This window comes from Molossus molossus, unplaced genomic scaffold (genome assembly GCF_014108415.1).
Source record: "Molossus molossus isolate mMolMol1 unplaced genomic scaffold, mMolMol1.p scaffold_m16_p_15, whole genome shotgun sequence".
Classification (NCBI taxonomy): Eukaryota; Metazoa; Chordata; class Mammalia; order Chiroptera; family Molossidae; genus Molossus; species Molossus molossus.
The window spans coordinates 17,998,629-18,013,637 of NW_023425350.1; the positions used below are offsets into that span (position 1 = coordinate 17,998,629).

General features: G+C 38.4%; 1 protein-coding gene and 1 non-coding gene across 2 annotated transcripts in view; both read left to right on the plus strand.

Annotated features, from left to right (window-relative positions):
* The first annotated feature begins 217 nt into the window (after nucleotides 1-217).
* Nucleotides 218-15,009, plus strand: part of WDR43 (WD repeat domain 43) — a 42,534-nt gene continuing 27,742 nt past the window's right edge. The window contains exons 1-5 of the mRNA XM_036263065.1: nucleotides 218-468; nucleotides 6,826-6,963; nucleotides 9,669-9,790; nucleotides 13,309-13,429; nucleotides 14,173-14,312. Coding sequence (XP_036118958.1) covers nucleotides 244-468; nucleotides 6,826-6,963; nucleotides 9,669-9,790; nucleotides 13,309-13,429; nucleotides 14,173-14,312 — 746 coding nt within the window. The 5' untranslated portion in view covers nucleotides 218-243. The remainder of the gene's footprint in view (nucleotides 469-6,825; nucleotides 6,964-9,668; nucleotides 9,791-13,308; nucleotides 13,430-14,172; nucleotides 14,313-15,009) is intronic.
* On the plus strand, nucleotides 13,805-13,889 carry LOC118631294. The gene has a single exon (XR_004959780.1). It is a non-coding gene; the product is annotated as a small nucleolar RNA SNORD53/SNORD92 (small nucleolar RNA).

The window sequence follows — 15,009 nt, forward strand, 5'->3', positions numbered from 1 at the left end:
GCCCTGCCGTGCAACGCATAGTTAAGTTACTCCTCCGGTCCTCTCTCCCTAGTACAAATCATCACTGGGCCCTGCGGGCCACTGTCCACAGGTTGGACCCGCCCAACGTTCTTTGGCGTCGGGAAGAGCCACTCCTTGGGCTCTCTGTACTCCCTCCGCCCCACTTCCTCCCTCCAGGCCCCGCCCCGGGCCGGTGCGCCTGCGCACGAGCGAACACGTGGCTGCCGCGGAGCCAGAGCAGCAATGGCGGCGGGTGGCGGCGGAGTTGCCGACTCCCTGTCTTCCGCGGGGGTCCCCTGCGCCTTCTCCCCGCAGAGTCAGGCCTACTTCGCTTTGGCGTCTGCCGACGGTCACCTGCGAGTGTGGGAGACAGCCAGCAACCGGCTGCACCAAGAATACGTGCCTTCCGCGCACCTCAGCGGTACTTGCACCTGCCTGGCCTGGGCGCCAGCGCGATCGCAGGCCAAGGTAAAGCGAGCGGGACGGCGGGGTTGGGCGCCCGCCAGGGCTCAGCCTCCGCGTCCCCCGGCCCCACGGCGCGTGGCCGGGCATCCCGCGTGGCCCTCGGAGGCCCGGGGCGAGGAGGCACGGAGTGCGGCGATGGCGGCGCGGAGTGGGCCCACGTCGCCAGTCTCGTGCGCGGGCTGTCCGGAGGGCAGCGACTGAGTGCTCGGCCCGATCCCACGGGCAGTGGACCGGAGCCCTGTCAGCGGGCTCCACGCGGTCTTCGCTGCTCGCCCCGCTGTCGCCCGGGGCGCCCTGCTCGCCGAGGCTCCGGCCCCCCCGGGGCTGTCGGGCCTCGCTTAACAGGACGCGATCTTGTGAGCCATGGCTTTTGACAGAGTCCCACTTCGAGGCTATCCTGCTCTTCTCTGACCCACTCACTACCCTTTCATCGGATTTGCCTTGGGCTGTTGGAATCAACAAGTCTATTTCCTTGCTTCCGTACACCCCCCACCCTTGGGTGCCGGCTCACCACGTGTTATCTTCCACGTCCAAGACGTGGGACTCTCACTCTTGACTGTCCCAGGCTCATTTCCATTTTCAGCCGTTTGAAACTTGCTTTTTTATTTTTAACATCAGCTCGACTTCCTTTTATATACCCCATTTTCCCCAAGTCTGAAGTCTGCCTTAGGATATGCAGGTGAAGTGAAGTAGTTTAGCTGAAATATGAGTTCAGGTGAAGTTTGTCTTAGACGGGACACTGCCGAGTTTGGGAAGGCTTTTCTTTGTTAGGGATCCATCTCAGGTAAGATGCCCTGTTGAGTCACTACATCTGCTCTAACTCACACTCACGTGGGAACCGCAGGTAAGCTATGTTGTCTACGTTTGAATCTAGATTTGGTTTCGTAGTCATTTGCCTCTAGTTTCCCATTTGTAAAATGGAGATAATAGTACCTACCTCAGAGAGTGATTGTGAAGGTTCACATATTTAATAAGGGTAAAGCATTTAGAATAGTTCTTGTTGTGTAAGTGCTACAAGTTTTGTTGTTATTATTAGTATCATATTTGTATGGTTAGTCCTGCAAAGTAAACACTAACTTTTTGCCTTGTTTGGGAAGAAGAAACCGAGGCTCTGGAAAATTAAGCAACTTGCAAAAAGCCAAAAACTGAACCTGTTCTAGAACTCAGGTAGTTAGAGCTTAGTTCTCCATTATCTGCAGCAAATATTTAGTATTAGGCTGGCAAAAGTTTTGCCCATTCTGGTTTTCTCTTGACTTGCCAATCACATTGTATGCCTCAGGAATATAAAACATTTATCTAGTCTTAAGTTTCCTGTTAAAAGTCACAATTTTGAATTAAATATAATACTCTGATACAATAGAAAAATACCTGGGTTTGGTTTCATAACCAGGACTCAACTCAAACTTGGTTTTGTCACATTGAACAAGTCACTTTACTTTGGGGGGGGGGGTGGTCTCACTGAAAAGTATGAATTGGGTTACATTAAAAAGGTTTTATAGGTTTCATATCCTTATGCCTGTATTCTCTCATTTTAGCTATGCAACTCTATGAAATGCCCTGAAGTTACTACATTTTTTAAAACTAAGAATCAGATCTAGGAAAGTTTAAATGACTTCACCAAAGCCTTAATAACCAATAAAGTAATTGTGGCCACTAGATTTGAGATACTATGACTGATGTAGACTGGCCTGGCATGTGGTGAGTGCTATCTGTTTCAGTAATTAGCATTTCACCACCCAGGGACAAAGTTTGGTGGTGTTATAAATGGTGAAAAAATGAGTTGGTGCTGTTTTGTTTTTTTTTTTTGGGTAACAGGAATTAAAGCAATTCATAAATGTGTAGCAAAATTAGACTGCTGCTGCTTGTTCTCAGTCACAGAATGATTGTAATACTTTGCATTTATGCCACAATAGTATTTAAAGGGTTTTTGTACATATTATATAGTTGAACATTTGGTTGATGGAGCCTGGGAATAGAGGACCTCTAATGATGACAAGAAAAGTACAGGGAGACAGATTGATGGACTGGATGGATGCTATTATTTGAGTTCCTCGGGTTTATGTGTGTAAACTGAGGCTGAAATGTTATATGATATACCAAAGCCACCTAGGAACTGACTTGCTATTTTCACCCCACCCCCCCAATCTCTCAAACTTTTCTCCTTTTCCTTTCCTAAGTGCCCTGGAGAAATAGACCTTGTCTACTATTGGCTACCACAGTAAATGTCTTTATGCTGCTTTGCTGTCACTGCAAAGCACGCTCACTTAATGCTTGTTGAATGAAGCATCTGGCATTTCAGACATTGGACAGGGCAAGCATAGTAATATTAAGGATGCTTCTGGGAAATACTTGAGCTGAGCATCCCCACTCCTATCCCTTAGAGATGTAGCACAATCCAGTTGTGTTCCTGTACAATGCTCTGTCTTAAGGTCTCTCCAGTATTTAAACTTCAAAAGAAGGTAAAATTTGCAGATTAGATCTCATTGACAGAAATAGACATTCCTATGAATTAGAATTGAATTGTTTTTTATATAAATACTGTATGTAGTTGTATATAAAATGCACACATTTTTGTTTATTGTTGTCCACGAAACATTTGCCAGAGTAAGTGACTAAGGCCAGGAAATGGCATAGGAAAAGAATTGCAGAGTGAAACTTGAAACTTTGACATAATTTTTAGTGTCTAGAGGTCAGTATTTTTCAAAAATAGGTTTTGATCCATTAGTGGATTGTGAAATAGATTTAGTTGGTTGGGATGGCATAAGATAATATGAGAGTGTATTTTGCATGGTAAAGGGTAAGTTTTTTAGTGAAACTTCTTCCAGTTATATATACACATGCTCTTATGAGTTTGCACTAGCTCTCCATGTAAACTCTTCTTACTGTGAGAATCACAGTATAAAAAGTCATTGTTTCATTGATCAAATTCTGATTTCTCATTACCTGGATGTGTTTTTTTCTCTGTCTTCACCATATCTGTACTATGACTCTTATAAATTATGCACATGTACCGTTCAATCTCTTAGCCTTCTTACTGCCTTCTGGATTAAATTCTGATATGCTGCCTTCAGTCTGGTATTGGTGTTTATTACTTAGCTCAGTTGCACCTTCATATTGAGAAAGACTAGTCTAAAAAATCATATCCTTTTGGTCTTGACTCCTCGTACCTTCAGCTACTCAGATTTTTCCATTCACAAATACATATATGATCTAAAATTTTAGCCTCCCCTTTCCATTACTTCATACATTTACATGTACAATTTCTGTGCACATGACATTGTGCCTAGGCCTTTTAGAGGAAACAACAGTATGACTAAAATAAAGACAGTTCAGATATACTGCATCTGTAGTGCAAAGCAGTACCTTAAGAGAGAAAGAGAAAGAAGTTTTTGTGGAGAAATGATATTTGAAGTAGACCTTGAAGCATAGATAGATTTTTTTTGTAAACCAGATGAACATTAAAGTGAGTGGGAAAAGGCCCATCCAAGTGCAGGGAAAAGCAAAGGCAAAATGGGAAAGTTTATTCATGATTAGGAAGTGTAATGTAAGGATGGAATTGAAAATAAGGCTGGGAAAGGTGAGTTGGAGGCAAATTGTGGGTGCTTTTGAATGCTGGAGAGTTGTTTATGTTAATTTACTCTTTGGGACGTCATCGAAGTTTTTGATCACAGGAATAACAGGTTTAGATAGAAAATGACAACAGAGGTCTGTTATAATCTGTAAGCAGCAGCAACACTGAACTCTTGGTTTCAGAAATATTTAGTAATGGAGTGGTACTTTAAATATTAGAGTTCACTAAAATACACATTGGTTATTTAAAATACCTGGTTTGGGTGTTACATGTTTGGACATGTTCATCCTGCTGAATGGGAAGTTATTTTTTAAAAGATCATCCAACTCTGAGAAAACATACATGAGTCAGTAATTCTTTGAGATTAATTAATTGAATCTCTATTTAGGTATAGATTAGTAATCCTCAAAATTGGGCATAGATTCTATGGATGCTTCTCCCACTTGTACACTCTGTTTGCTTTTCCCAAAAACTGAGATTTTGCTGATAGGAAACCAGGGCTTTGAATATGTTAAAATTTCTTTGCTTTTAAATATAAATTCAAATCTGCAGAAAAACATCCTGTACATATTTGGACCAGCCTGTGTTTTCAATGTCAGAAACCTCAGTGTAGATAATTCTGATTTGATTTAGGAAAACTAAAAGCAGAAGAAATAATTTCTAAAATTTTCCAGAGTTTCCTGATGAGTAATAGATTAGTATCCTTTCCCATGTTGCCCTTGAAATAGGTGTTTGTGTTCATAACCTTATGCAGAAATCACTTTTACTTTCTGGGATCATTCAGAGGTGGCTTCAGAAATTCATTTAATTGAAGCTGGGATCTAGGACAAGCCTTGTGCTAAAGTTTCAATGCTTCAAGCAAATTAAATGTTACTCTTGGGATTATCAGATTGTTTTATACTTTGGCTTTTAATTGTAACTTCTTTTTTGGGTTTATGAATGTAGATACATTTTTCAGGACTTGCAAAGTGGACATTATTTTCTCTGTGTAGAACATTACCCTCTTGCCCAGTCATGTGGCTCTGGTTGAGTGTCAACCCATGCACCAAGAGGTCACCAGTTCGATTCCTGGTCAGGGCATACATATGTCCAGGTTGTGGGCCAAATCCCCGGTGGGGAGCATGCAGCAGGCGGCCAATCGATGTTCTCTCCATTGATGTTTCTGTCTCCCTCTCCCTTCCTCTCCCTCTGAAATCAATAAAGAAAAAAAGAGAATATTACCCTCTTTTTAGTTGAATCTTTTTATTGTTGTTGATTGACAAGTGTGTCCAATGAATCAAATCGTTCAAATGTACCATCTTCATAAGATAATGTAAAGAAAAAATGGAAAATGCTTTATAAATCTACTCCCTTGATATTCTCTATGCACTAGCAACATAGTTTTCACTGGTGGGTTTTGGGTTGTGCAGATTTTTATGCATCCTGGACTTCTCTTTTGTGCTGGAGAGCAAAGATCTTGCACTACTAAGAAAATGTTCCCTTTGCTATGGTATTGGTCTGTTTTACACTAAAAGAACAAATTTCTCAGACCTCCCTTATTCTACAATATAGGCTGGCAAGCTTTAATGTAAAAAAATTATAAACATGGAAGATAAGTTCTGCAATTATAATTTTTCGGCATTATAAACTGATATAGTACTCTGAAGTTGGGATCATTGATTGTCTTTTGATGGACAGACAAGAGCTGTTATTATCATTTATTTTTTTAAATCCTCATCTGAGGCTATTTTTCCATTTGTTTTCAGACAGAATGGCAGTGAGGGAAGGGGGGGGGGAGGAGAGAAGAGAGAAGAGGCACATCGATTGGGATTGGTTGTCTCCCTCAGGAGAACTCAACTGAGGTATGTGCCCTTGACTGAAATCGAACCCTTGGCTCTTTGGTCTGTGGGCTGCTCCAGCCTCAGCCAATCTGGCCAGGACTCATTTTTAAAATCAAGTTTTGTCTTATTTGACACTAGATTTAAACTTGTACCTCTTCAGTCATTGGAATCACAAGACAACATGGGACACATGGGACTTTTTAAAAATTTTACTTTATAAATATTTTCCTTTATTGATTTTAGAGAGAGAAGAAGGCAGAGGGAGAGATAGAAACATCAATTGGTTGCCTCCTGCACGCCCCACACTGGAGATCAAGCCCGAAATCCGGGCATGTGCCCTGATTGGGAACTGAACCAGCGACCTCTTGGTGCATAGTTTGATACTCAACCACTGAGCCACAGTGGCTGGACCAAATGGGACTTTCAGACTAGCACTTAACCAGACATTAGAGCAATTTCTCTAGTGTGTAGAGCTCTGTGCTGTTTTATTAGTTACAATGATTTATTTTCCCCCAATTGGAAGGAAATGCATTTTGTAAATATAAAAACATTTGTTTCTCTTTTCCTAAAAACAAAGCTAGAATGTGAAATAAAAGAAGAGGGGGAAAAGGGGAATTGTTGGCTGCTTAGGTGTGGATCTGTCATCTCTTTGCTTAGGAGTGGAACATTGGACCTCTTAAGAGAATACCAAGAGTATACCAAGTTGTCCTATTTGACAGATTCTTTCCAGAGAGGTAGGAGATAGGGGGACAAGAATTAAGAGCTTCTTCTATTGGAGTGATTTTTTTTTTTTCCTAAGTAGTGAGAAAGTGGGAATCCTACCTCCACTTTTTTTTTTTTTTTAAGTAATTAATGTCTTGTAGTAGTAATCACGTTTTCTTTGTGGGTTATTGGGCATTTGCATTTATGCGTTAATGATTTTCAGTGTTTGAAATACAAAATAAACATTTCTTTTCCTTTTATTTTTAGGAAAGTCCCCAGAGGAAAAAAAGGAAATCAGAACCTATAGAAACAAGTAACCAGATTGACTTGTTGGCTCTTGGTACAGCAGTTGGTAGTATTTTATTATACAGTACAGTAAAAGGAGAATTACACAGTAAATTAGTAGTAAGTATGTATCTATGTTATATAAGAGATGTGATGGGGAAACTGGTATATTACAGATTTATTAAATAAAAACAAAACTATCCAGGGTATGCTGTAGGATCTACACTATGGAGGCATTTTTCTGCCCCTTCCATATTTAAAATTCTCAATAATTTTGATGGTAGCTATAATAGGTAACAGTTATTATTATAGATGAGAATAGGAAAAATTGTTGACTAGATTGAAAATAAAGAAAGAGTGAAAAGAATTCTAAGTATCCCAGATAACAGCTGCAGGAAGGTGCCCACCATCTCTAGGGTAGAGGACAAAGGAGATAGTTGGGATTATTGCTGAAACAGACTGTTGGGGAGCAGGTGTTGCTCTCTATGCTGCTGTCTCTTGAGCAGGAGTTGGCCCCATGGGCCTGGGAACCAGAACTCTGAGGAAGGGGCTCCAGCTGACTGCTGGGAGGTGATAAAACTGGTTCTCCAAGTGCTGGAAAAATTGCATTCAAGGAATAAGTCATTTGTTCCTCCGACCTTGTCTCCCTTAGCACCCCTTATTGATGGAGCCTACTGGCCATCCAGCTGGCGAAGCAGAAATGTGGTTTGCAGAATCTCAGCCCCAGCATTGCAGAGCAGAGAAGTGAGGATTTGGCTCTGTGAGATAGTAACTTAACTGGCATAATTTGTTTCAGACAATTTATATTGCAGTATTTTTTAGTGCTCATTTTGTATAGGAATGCCTTCTACAGATATGAATAAAACAGTGTTGTCTCTTTTTTATTTATTTTTTTGGTGGTCCTCACCTGAGGATATTTTTTCCATTGATTTTTGTTGTTGTTAGAATAGAAGGTAGGGAGGGAGGGGAGAAGAGAGAGAAACCATGATGTGAGATAGAGACATCAATTGGTTGCCTCTGCACACATACGGACCAGCGTTGGGAATTGAACCTACCACCCTTCAGTGCATGGGCTGATGCTCTAACCACTGAGCTACATCAGCCAGGGCCAGTGTTTTCTCTTTTAAGTAACATCTACCTGTAGATAATTTGGAACTACATAATGCTGAACAGGGGAAAGTTTTATACCTAAATCTATTATCAAAAGAATTTCTGTTTAATAAATTACGTATTTCTTTGCTTTCTGCATATATTTAAAAAGTACTTTGGGTTCTGTTTTATATTCATCTATTTTGTTTCCTGATACTTTACATTACATTACAACATAAACAATTTTCATATTTGTCAAGAACTAGTTATAAACATTTTTAATGACTAAAATACTTAAATACTAAAATACCATTAAGTTGGATAGTCTCTTGGTGATTTAACTTACTGACCATTTAGGTGGTTTCCAATTTTTATTTGGTTGTTGTTATACATTTTCTTTTTCTTAATGGATTCCCAGATTATTAACCTGCAATAAATGAATCAAAAGGTTTTTAGTATTAAGGCATTTGTTACAGAGTATAAAAATATTTTCTGGAAGAGTTTTCCTAATTTGTACTTATATCAACAATGGAAGGATGGTACCAATAATGTTATTGTCATCATTGACTATTCCCATTAAAACAGGAATAACACTAACAAAAAACCAGCTAATTTGATAGGTGAAATTTTGTATCTGATTTTTAATTTAGTGCCTCTGAGTGAATGAGCATCTTGCTATGCTGAGAATGTTTTAAGTATCATTAATATGATCTGATCTAAAAACAAGGAAACATTTAGTATTTGCCTGAAAAAATAGTGATTTCTTTATTTAGGTAATGATGGCACTTTTTTTTTTTTTTTTTAATTTTTATTTTTTTATCCTCACCCAAGGACTTTTTTCCACTTTTTGTTCAGATAGAGTGGGAGGGAGAGAGAGGAAGAGAGAGAGAGAAAAACATCTATGTGAAAGGGACACATTGAGTGGCTGCCACTCGCACGACCAGCCAAGGCCGGGGACAACCTGCAACCAAAGTATGTGCCCTTAGCAGGAACCGAACCCGGGTCTCTCTGGACCGCAGGCTGACGCTCTAACCGCTGAGCCAAACTGGCCAGGGCAATGATGGCACTTTTTAAAAAGGATTTTCAATGATTTTTAAATTTTTTTTGCAGATGTTTCTCCTTTTTTTCCCCACTGACAGCCTCTTCCCCATCCCCCCCACCCCGTCCCCGGCTTTGTTGTTTGTGTCCATTGGTTATGCATACATGCATATAAGTTCTGTGGTTTATCTCTTCCATCCCCCCACCACTCCCTCTTTTGAGGGTTGTCAGTCTGTACCCTACTTCCATGTCTCTGGGTCTACCCTGTTCCGTAGACTGTTATGTATGTTCTCAATGGTAATTTTGATTGGTCATGCTATTTACCTTAAATGTTGACTTGAAACTCTTTAGGATTTAACTTTACTAGTTCACTCAAGTGTCACAAACTTGTTGCCACTGTATATGAAGTATGTATACTATGCTTTGTGCTGGCATTCCTGTTTACAGCAAGTGGCATTTAGGATTAAGATCCTTTAACTTAGCACGTAGAAGTATGTTTTTCCAGCAGAGAAGGGAAAGTTAACATTGGATGAAGTTATAGCTGATTTATCTCATTTTTGATGTTGGAGGAAATGGATTGATGTAGGTTTTTTTAGTTAGGTTAAAGCCTAACATTTTAGTTCACTGTTTAGTGATAATTCCAGGATGCATGTTATCATATCACATGATTATTTTTCTTTAATCTTTTTAATCTACAGAGTGGCGGACATGACAACAAAGTCAATTGTATACAGTGGCATCAAGACAATGGTTGTTTGTATAGTTGTTCAGATGATAAACATATTGTGGAATGGAATACAAAGACGTGCAAAGTAAAGTGGTGAGTGACATTGATGATTCTGTGGTATTGGAGGAATGACTTAGTTACTGTTTGGAAATGCATTAGAATTTGACAAATCAAGACTATTCTTTTTCCTACCTCCCCTCAAGACTGGATTCTTGCTATAGGTAAAATTGGATATGGGACATAATGGGGAATGTTGACACTAATAATCCTATAGACTCTTCTCAAGGAACTTTTAATCAAATCATGCATGCAAGATTTTAATACATAAAAGTTAAATAATGGTACAAGAGATGTCATCAAGTAACATGTATTACTACTGGTCCCATGAGTAGGGTAGTGTTGGGAAGACTTGGTAGAAGAGAAGGGATTTCTGTTGGGCTTTCTAGGATAGTAAGATTTGGATAGAAGAGGGTGGGGGAATCCTTTCAAGGATGGGGTAAGGAAGGTGGGAAGATGGCAGAGGCTAGGAGAAAGGAAAGTGGAAGATTTATTTAGAATTGAGTAATGTAGAGGAGGGAGTAAGGTACTAGGAGATTATGTTAGAGGATGTGGGCCACAGTATCTTAAGAGTCTGGCCTTACGTGTCAGGTAAAAATCACGGACAACTATCTGGTAAGCAGGAGAGAGCCAGTGAAGGGCGAAGTCTTGGAAATAAAGATGCCATAATGCTTTGGCGGAAAGTAACCTGTCATCAATGTCTAGGAGCTAGTTCAAAGGACTTACTGTTCATTTGCTTAGTTTTGTATATACCTATCATTTCATTCTCATTTCTATAGTAGTGTGATTCTCAGTTATTCTTAGACATATCAGTTTTATTATTTCTTGGAGGCTTTCCTCCAGTTACATTTATTTCTTGGAGGATTTCTGCCTTCTTCCAGGGGCTGCTGAACAAGCATTTGTCCCGGAATTTCCTTTCTCCATCATCTTGAAAATTCTCTTGTCAGATGTAGCCTCTCTTTCCTAAATTCCATTTCTCATTGTTGGTTTGCTCCTTCCTTTTGGTGAAGCACACAAATTGATAACTTCCTGAGAAAGGGTGCGTGGATAGTAAATTTATTGAAATTTTGCTTGTCCACAAGAGTCTTTATTCTAGCCTCACTCACAGTTGATGCATAGTTTGAGGATATGTGATTTTAGGCTGGAAATAATTTTCCCTCAGGATTTTAAAACATTGGTTCATCGGTTTTATAGCTTGCTTTCTTTTTAAAAAAATGTTTTTATTGATTTTTCTTAGAGAGAGAGGAAGGGAGAGAGTTAAAAACATCCATCTGCTGCCTCCTGCATGTTCCCTACTGGGGATTGAACCCTCAACCTGGGCATGTGCCCTGACTAGGAATTGAACAAGGACCTCTCAGTCCATGGGATGATGCTCAATCCACTGAGCCACACTGGCGCACTGCAGTTTTATAGCTTTCAGTGCTAATAATTATCCTTAGTATCCTAGAATATCCTGAGATTTTTTTTTCTTTAATCATTGAATTCTGTTGGCATTTGAGGGAACATTTAGCCTGGAAATTTGTTTTCTTGTACTATGCATTTCCCCTGTGTTTTTTTTTTAAATCTCTCTCTAGTACTCACTGTTGTTTATATGTTGTATCTCTTAGAGTAATGCTTTAAGTTTTGTACTTTATTCTCTTATTTCCTCCCTTTTGTCTTTTTCTTGTTAGTGGGAATTTTTTCAATTTTATGTTTCAAATCTTCTATTGAATTTTTAAATTTCTCTTACTATATTTTTAACATACAGGAACTATTTTTGTTCTCTGAATATTTTTTGTTGCATCATGTTCCTTTTATGCATATAATCTATTCTAACTCTAAAGATAGTTGTAGGATTTAAAGTTTTCTTTTGTTCCTTACATTAGCTTCCTCTTGAGGACGTGTTTTGAGTTTTGCTTCATTTTGGTCTGTCTTTAATGTTAATGGTATCTTCAAATGAGTGCATGTCTTTGTCTGGCTGTTGCTGATGAAAGTGAAACTTTAAAAGTCTGATTGGAAGGACTGTTGTGTGGCTTTTTTCGTACAGTGATTGGGAGGCCTTCAGATGTCAGTATGTGTGGGTCATACCTCTGGAACCAATCACATTTCCCAGAGTGGAGTCTTTTGATGTAGTGCTTTTAAACTCTACTATGCATGTACAGTACTTGTGCATTCAGATCTGATTTAGTAGGTCTAGGTTGGAGCTAGTAATTCTAACAAATGCTCAGGTGATGCTGATGTAGGAGGGTTAGTTACACTTTGATGGGGGAGGGTAAGGAGGGGGTGGTGGTGGTATTAGCTCTGTGCTGGCATTTTCAGTGCTGAATGGGGATGTTCATGGCTTTGTCTTTTTATATTTGTATCAGTTCAGTGAATAGATGCTGAGTAATGAATATAAGTGAGTGTTGAAGCTGTGGGAATTGGTGAGAGACTGTCAAAAATGTTAGGAACCGATGGTAAAAGAAAAGTTTTCACACTGCATTTCCTTCTTATTGCTGCATTTCCTTATTAGCAAGGTTGAGTGTTTTCATGTTTATGGACAATTTGTATTCTGTGAATTGCCTGTTTATATCCTTTGTCTATTTTATTTTGAGTTATTTTTCTTGAACTCAGGGAGCTCTTTCTTGAATATAAGGAGCTATTTTAAGTATTAATCTTCTGTCTGTGGTATATATCTTTGATATTTTCTCCTAGCCTTTTATTTTATCACTTATTTTGTGGTGTAGATGTTTTATTTAATAAATCAGGTCGTTTTTTTCCTTTATGATTTCTGGTTTGTAATTGCTTTGGAAAGCCTTTCCAAACCCCAGGATTATAAAACTGTTCTCTCTATATATTTTAATACATATTTTTAATCAGTAAGTTTTATGTGTGTGTAGTATAAAGTAGGACTCTTAAGTTTTTTCCAAATGAGTAATTTCACATATTCCAATGTAATTGGTAGAGCAATACATTTTCTTCTACTTTAGAGTTAACGTCTTTTGGTAATAAGTTTGTTGCTGTTATTTCTTGATTTATGAGTGAATAGCTAAGCTCCCTATTGCCTATGACAGTGTTAATATGTACAACAAACTGCAAAGACTCATACTGCTAGTTATATTTGAGGTATTTAAAAAGGGGTCATCTGCACCTAATTTATTTTACCCTTTCAGATGGGGCTCATCTTTGTGGATTTGGGATGAAATAACCTTTTTGGACTATAGTTTGAAATCATTTGTATTCTTAGGTGAATTAAAAGCCAGCCCTGCAGAGCATTTAGGAACCATGGTGGGGATAGGATGGACTTGGCAGAGGTCCAGCCAGCCATGGTAATTTCCTGGGCATTGTACACAACTTCCCATTTTACATTCTTATAACTCTTAACCATTTCCTGGTACCTCCAAAGAACCTGTCCTGTCGGGGGGCTTTACCTTAGTAATATGTTTGAGGTTAGATTCCCGACACAAACATTTAGGGAATGTAATTTGGCTTAGAAACTTAGGTGGTATTTTTAATGTCTTGTTTTTTTGTTATGTTTTTGCTCTGAATAAAGTTTTCTCCCTATTGAGATATTTTTGTTTCTCTCCACAATACAGCAAATGGAAAGGTGACAATAGTAGTGTCAGTTCCCTGTGTATCAGCCCAGATGGAAAGATGTTGCTTTCAGCTGGTCGAACAATCAAACTATGGGTTTTGGAGACCAAAGAAGTCTACAGAGTGAGTGACTCAAATTATTTGTAAGCATAATAGTCATCTAGAGTAAGTACGGAGAAATACAGAGGTTATGTGCCATAGTATATTGTTTTAAGAATACAGATTCTTTATTTTCAAGCACATCAAATAGTAGAATTAATAGACAAAAGTTAGCCTCTAAATCTGGTTTGTTAATGTTAAATATTAAATAGGTTATACCTGCATTGGGAAAATGAATAGAACAAATAAGTGGAATTTGAATTAAAAGTCTCTTACTCTGTGCAGTGATTTTGATTTTTAGCTTGCACCCAACATTTGGTCCAGTTATAGTATTTAACTGTGGAGATTAGTATTAGCTTTGAGTGTGCTCAGGAGTTACTTTTAGTTCTAGAGGGTTTGGTGCTGTGATGATACCTTAAAATTGTGGTTTCGACTCACTGAGAGTAAACTGAAGACCTACAATTCCTTGGCTGTGTCTGAGCACCCTATCACCCTTGTAAAAATTGATAGAATTAAGTGAATTTTTAACTAAAAAATGGAAGAAATCCAGATTGTGGAGTACTGTCACGGGAGTTAAAAGGAGTATCTTAATTTTCATATGGACTTTTTAAGAAATGAGAAGAATATAGCACAAATAACCTTGGTTGCTTAGAATTAAATTTGTTACCTTTAGTCTGGAGCTCTGATCTCAGATGATACACATGGGCTCTTAACTTTTTTTACTGTTTTGTATCCATCCTCTCCTAAATGTGATATAAATTTTTTAGCACTTCACGGGACATGCAACGCCGGTTTCATCACTTATGTTCACTACTATCAGACCTCCTAATGAGAGCCAACCCTTTGATGGAATTACAGGTCTTTATTTTTTATCTGGAGCAGTACATGACCGGTTACTTAATGTCTGGTATGTAATCTTTTGAATTTTGGAGCTAACTTTTCCTTGAAAGAATCTGTCAGCTTATATGGTTAATATAAATGATGAATATGAGACCTGCTTTATTGTTGTTAATGTTAGATGTATATTGACTTGTAATGAAAAATTGAGCCTGCCTTAAACAGATCTGTATCAGAAAAATTTAAGAGCGCTGCATAATAGAACTTCTCTATGCTATTTAGAGGTGTGGTAGGCTGAATATTTTGATGACTGGACAATTTAAAAATAACCTTTAAAAAATTTTCAGGAAAATCTCTGATTTTGTTGAGACAGATGACTACTGGGCTAGTACAGTAACATCTATTTACTGACGGTTTACTGAGGACATTAAATTCTTTGGCTATGTTTTTGAAACTACTTTTTAAAGTAAAAATTAATTTTGTATTAAAGGGCTATCAAAAAGTTTTTAAATTTAAGAAATATATGAAATTTCTTAGACTTTATGACATCATCTGATGAAGTTAATTTTTTTTTAAACCAACTGTTCATGGACAAAATAAGTAGAGATTTAAAAAATAGAAGTAGTTTTTCATCCTCGTAATCAATTATTTGAGTGTTCTCTTGACCATATAAAGTTACTATGAATAAGCTGTAGTTTCTAATTATGTCTTTCAGTCAGATTACATTGATTTTCTGTTCTGTGTCTGATATTTGAGGAGTGCCTATT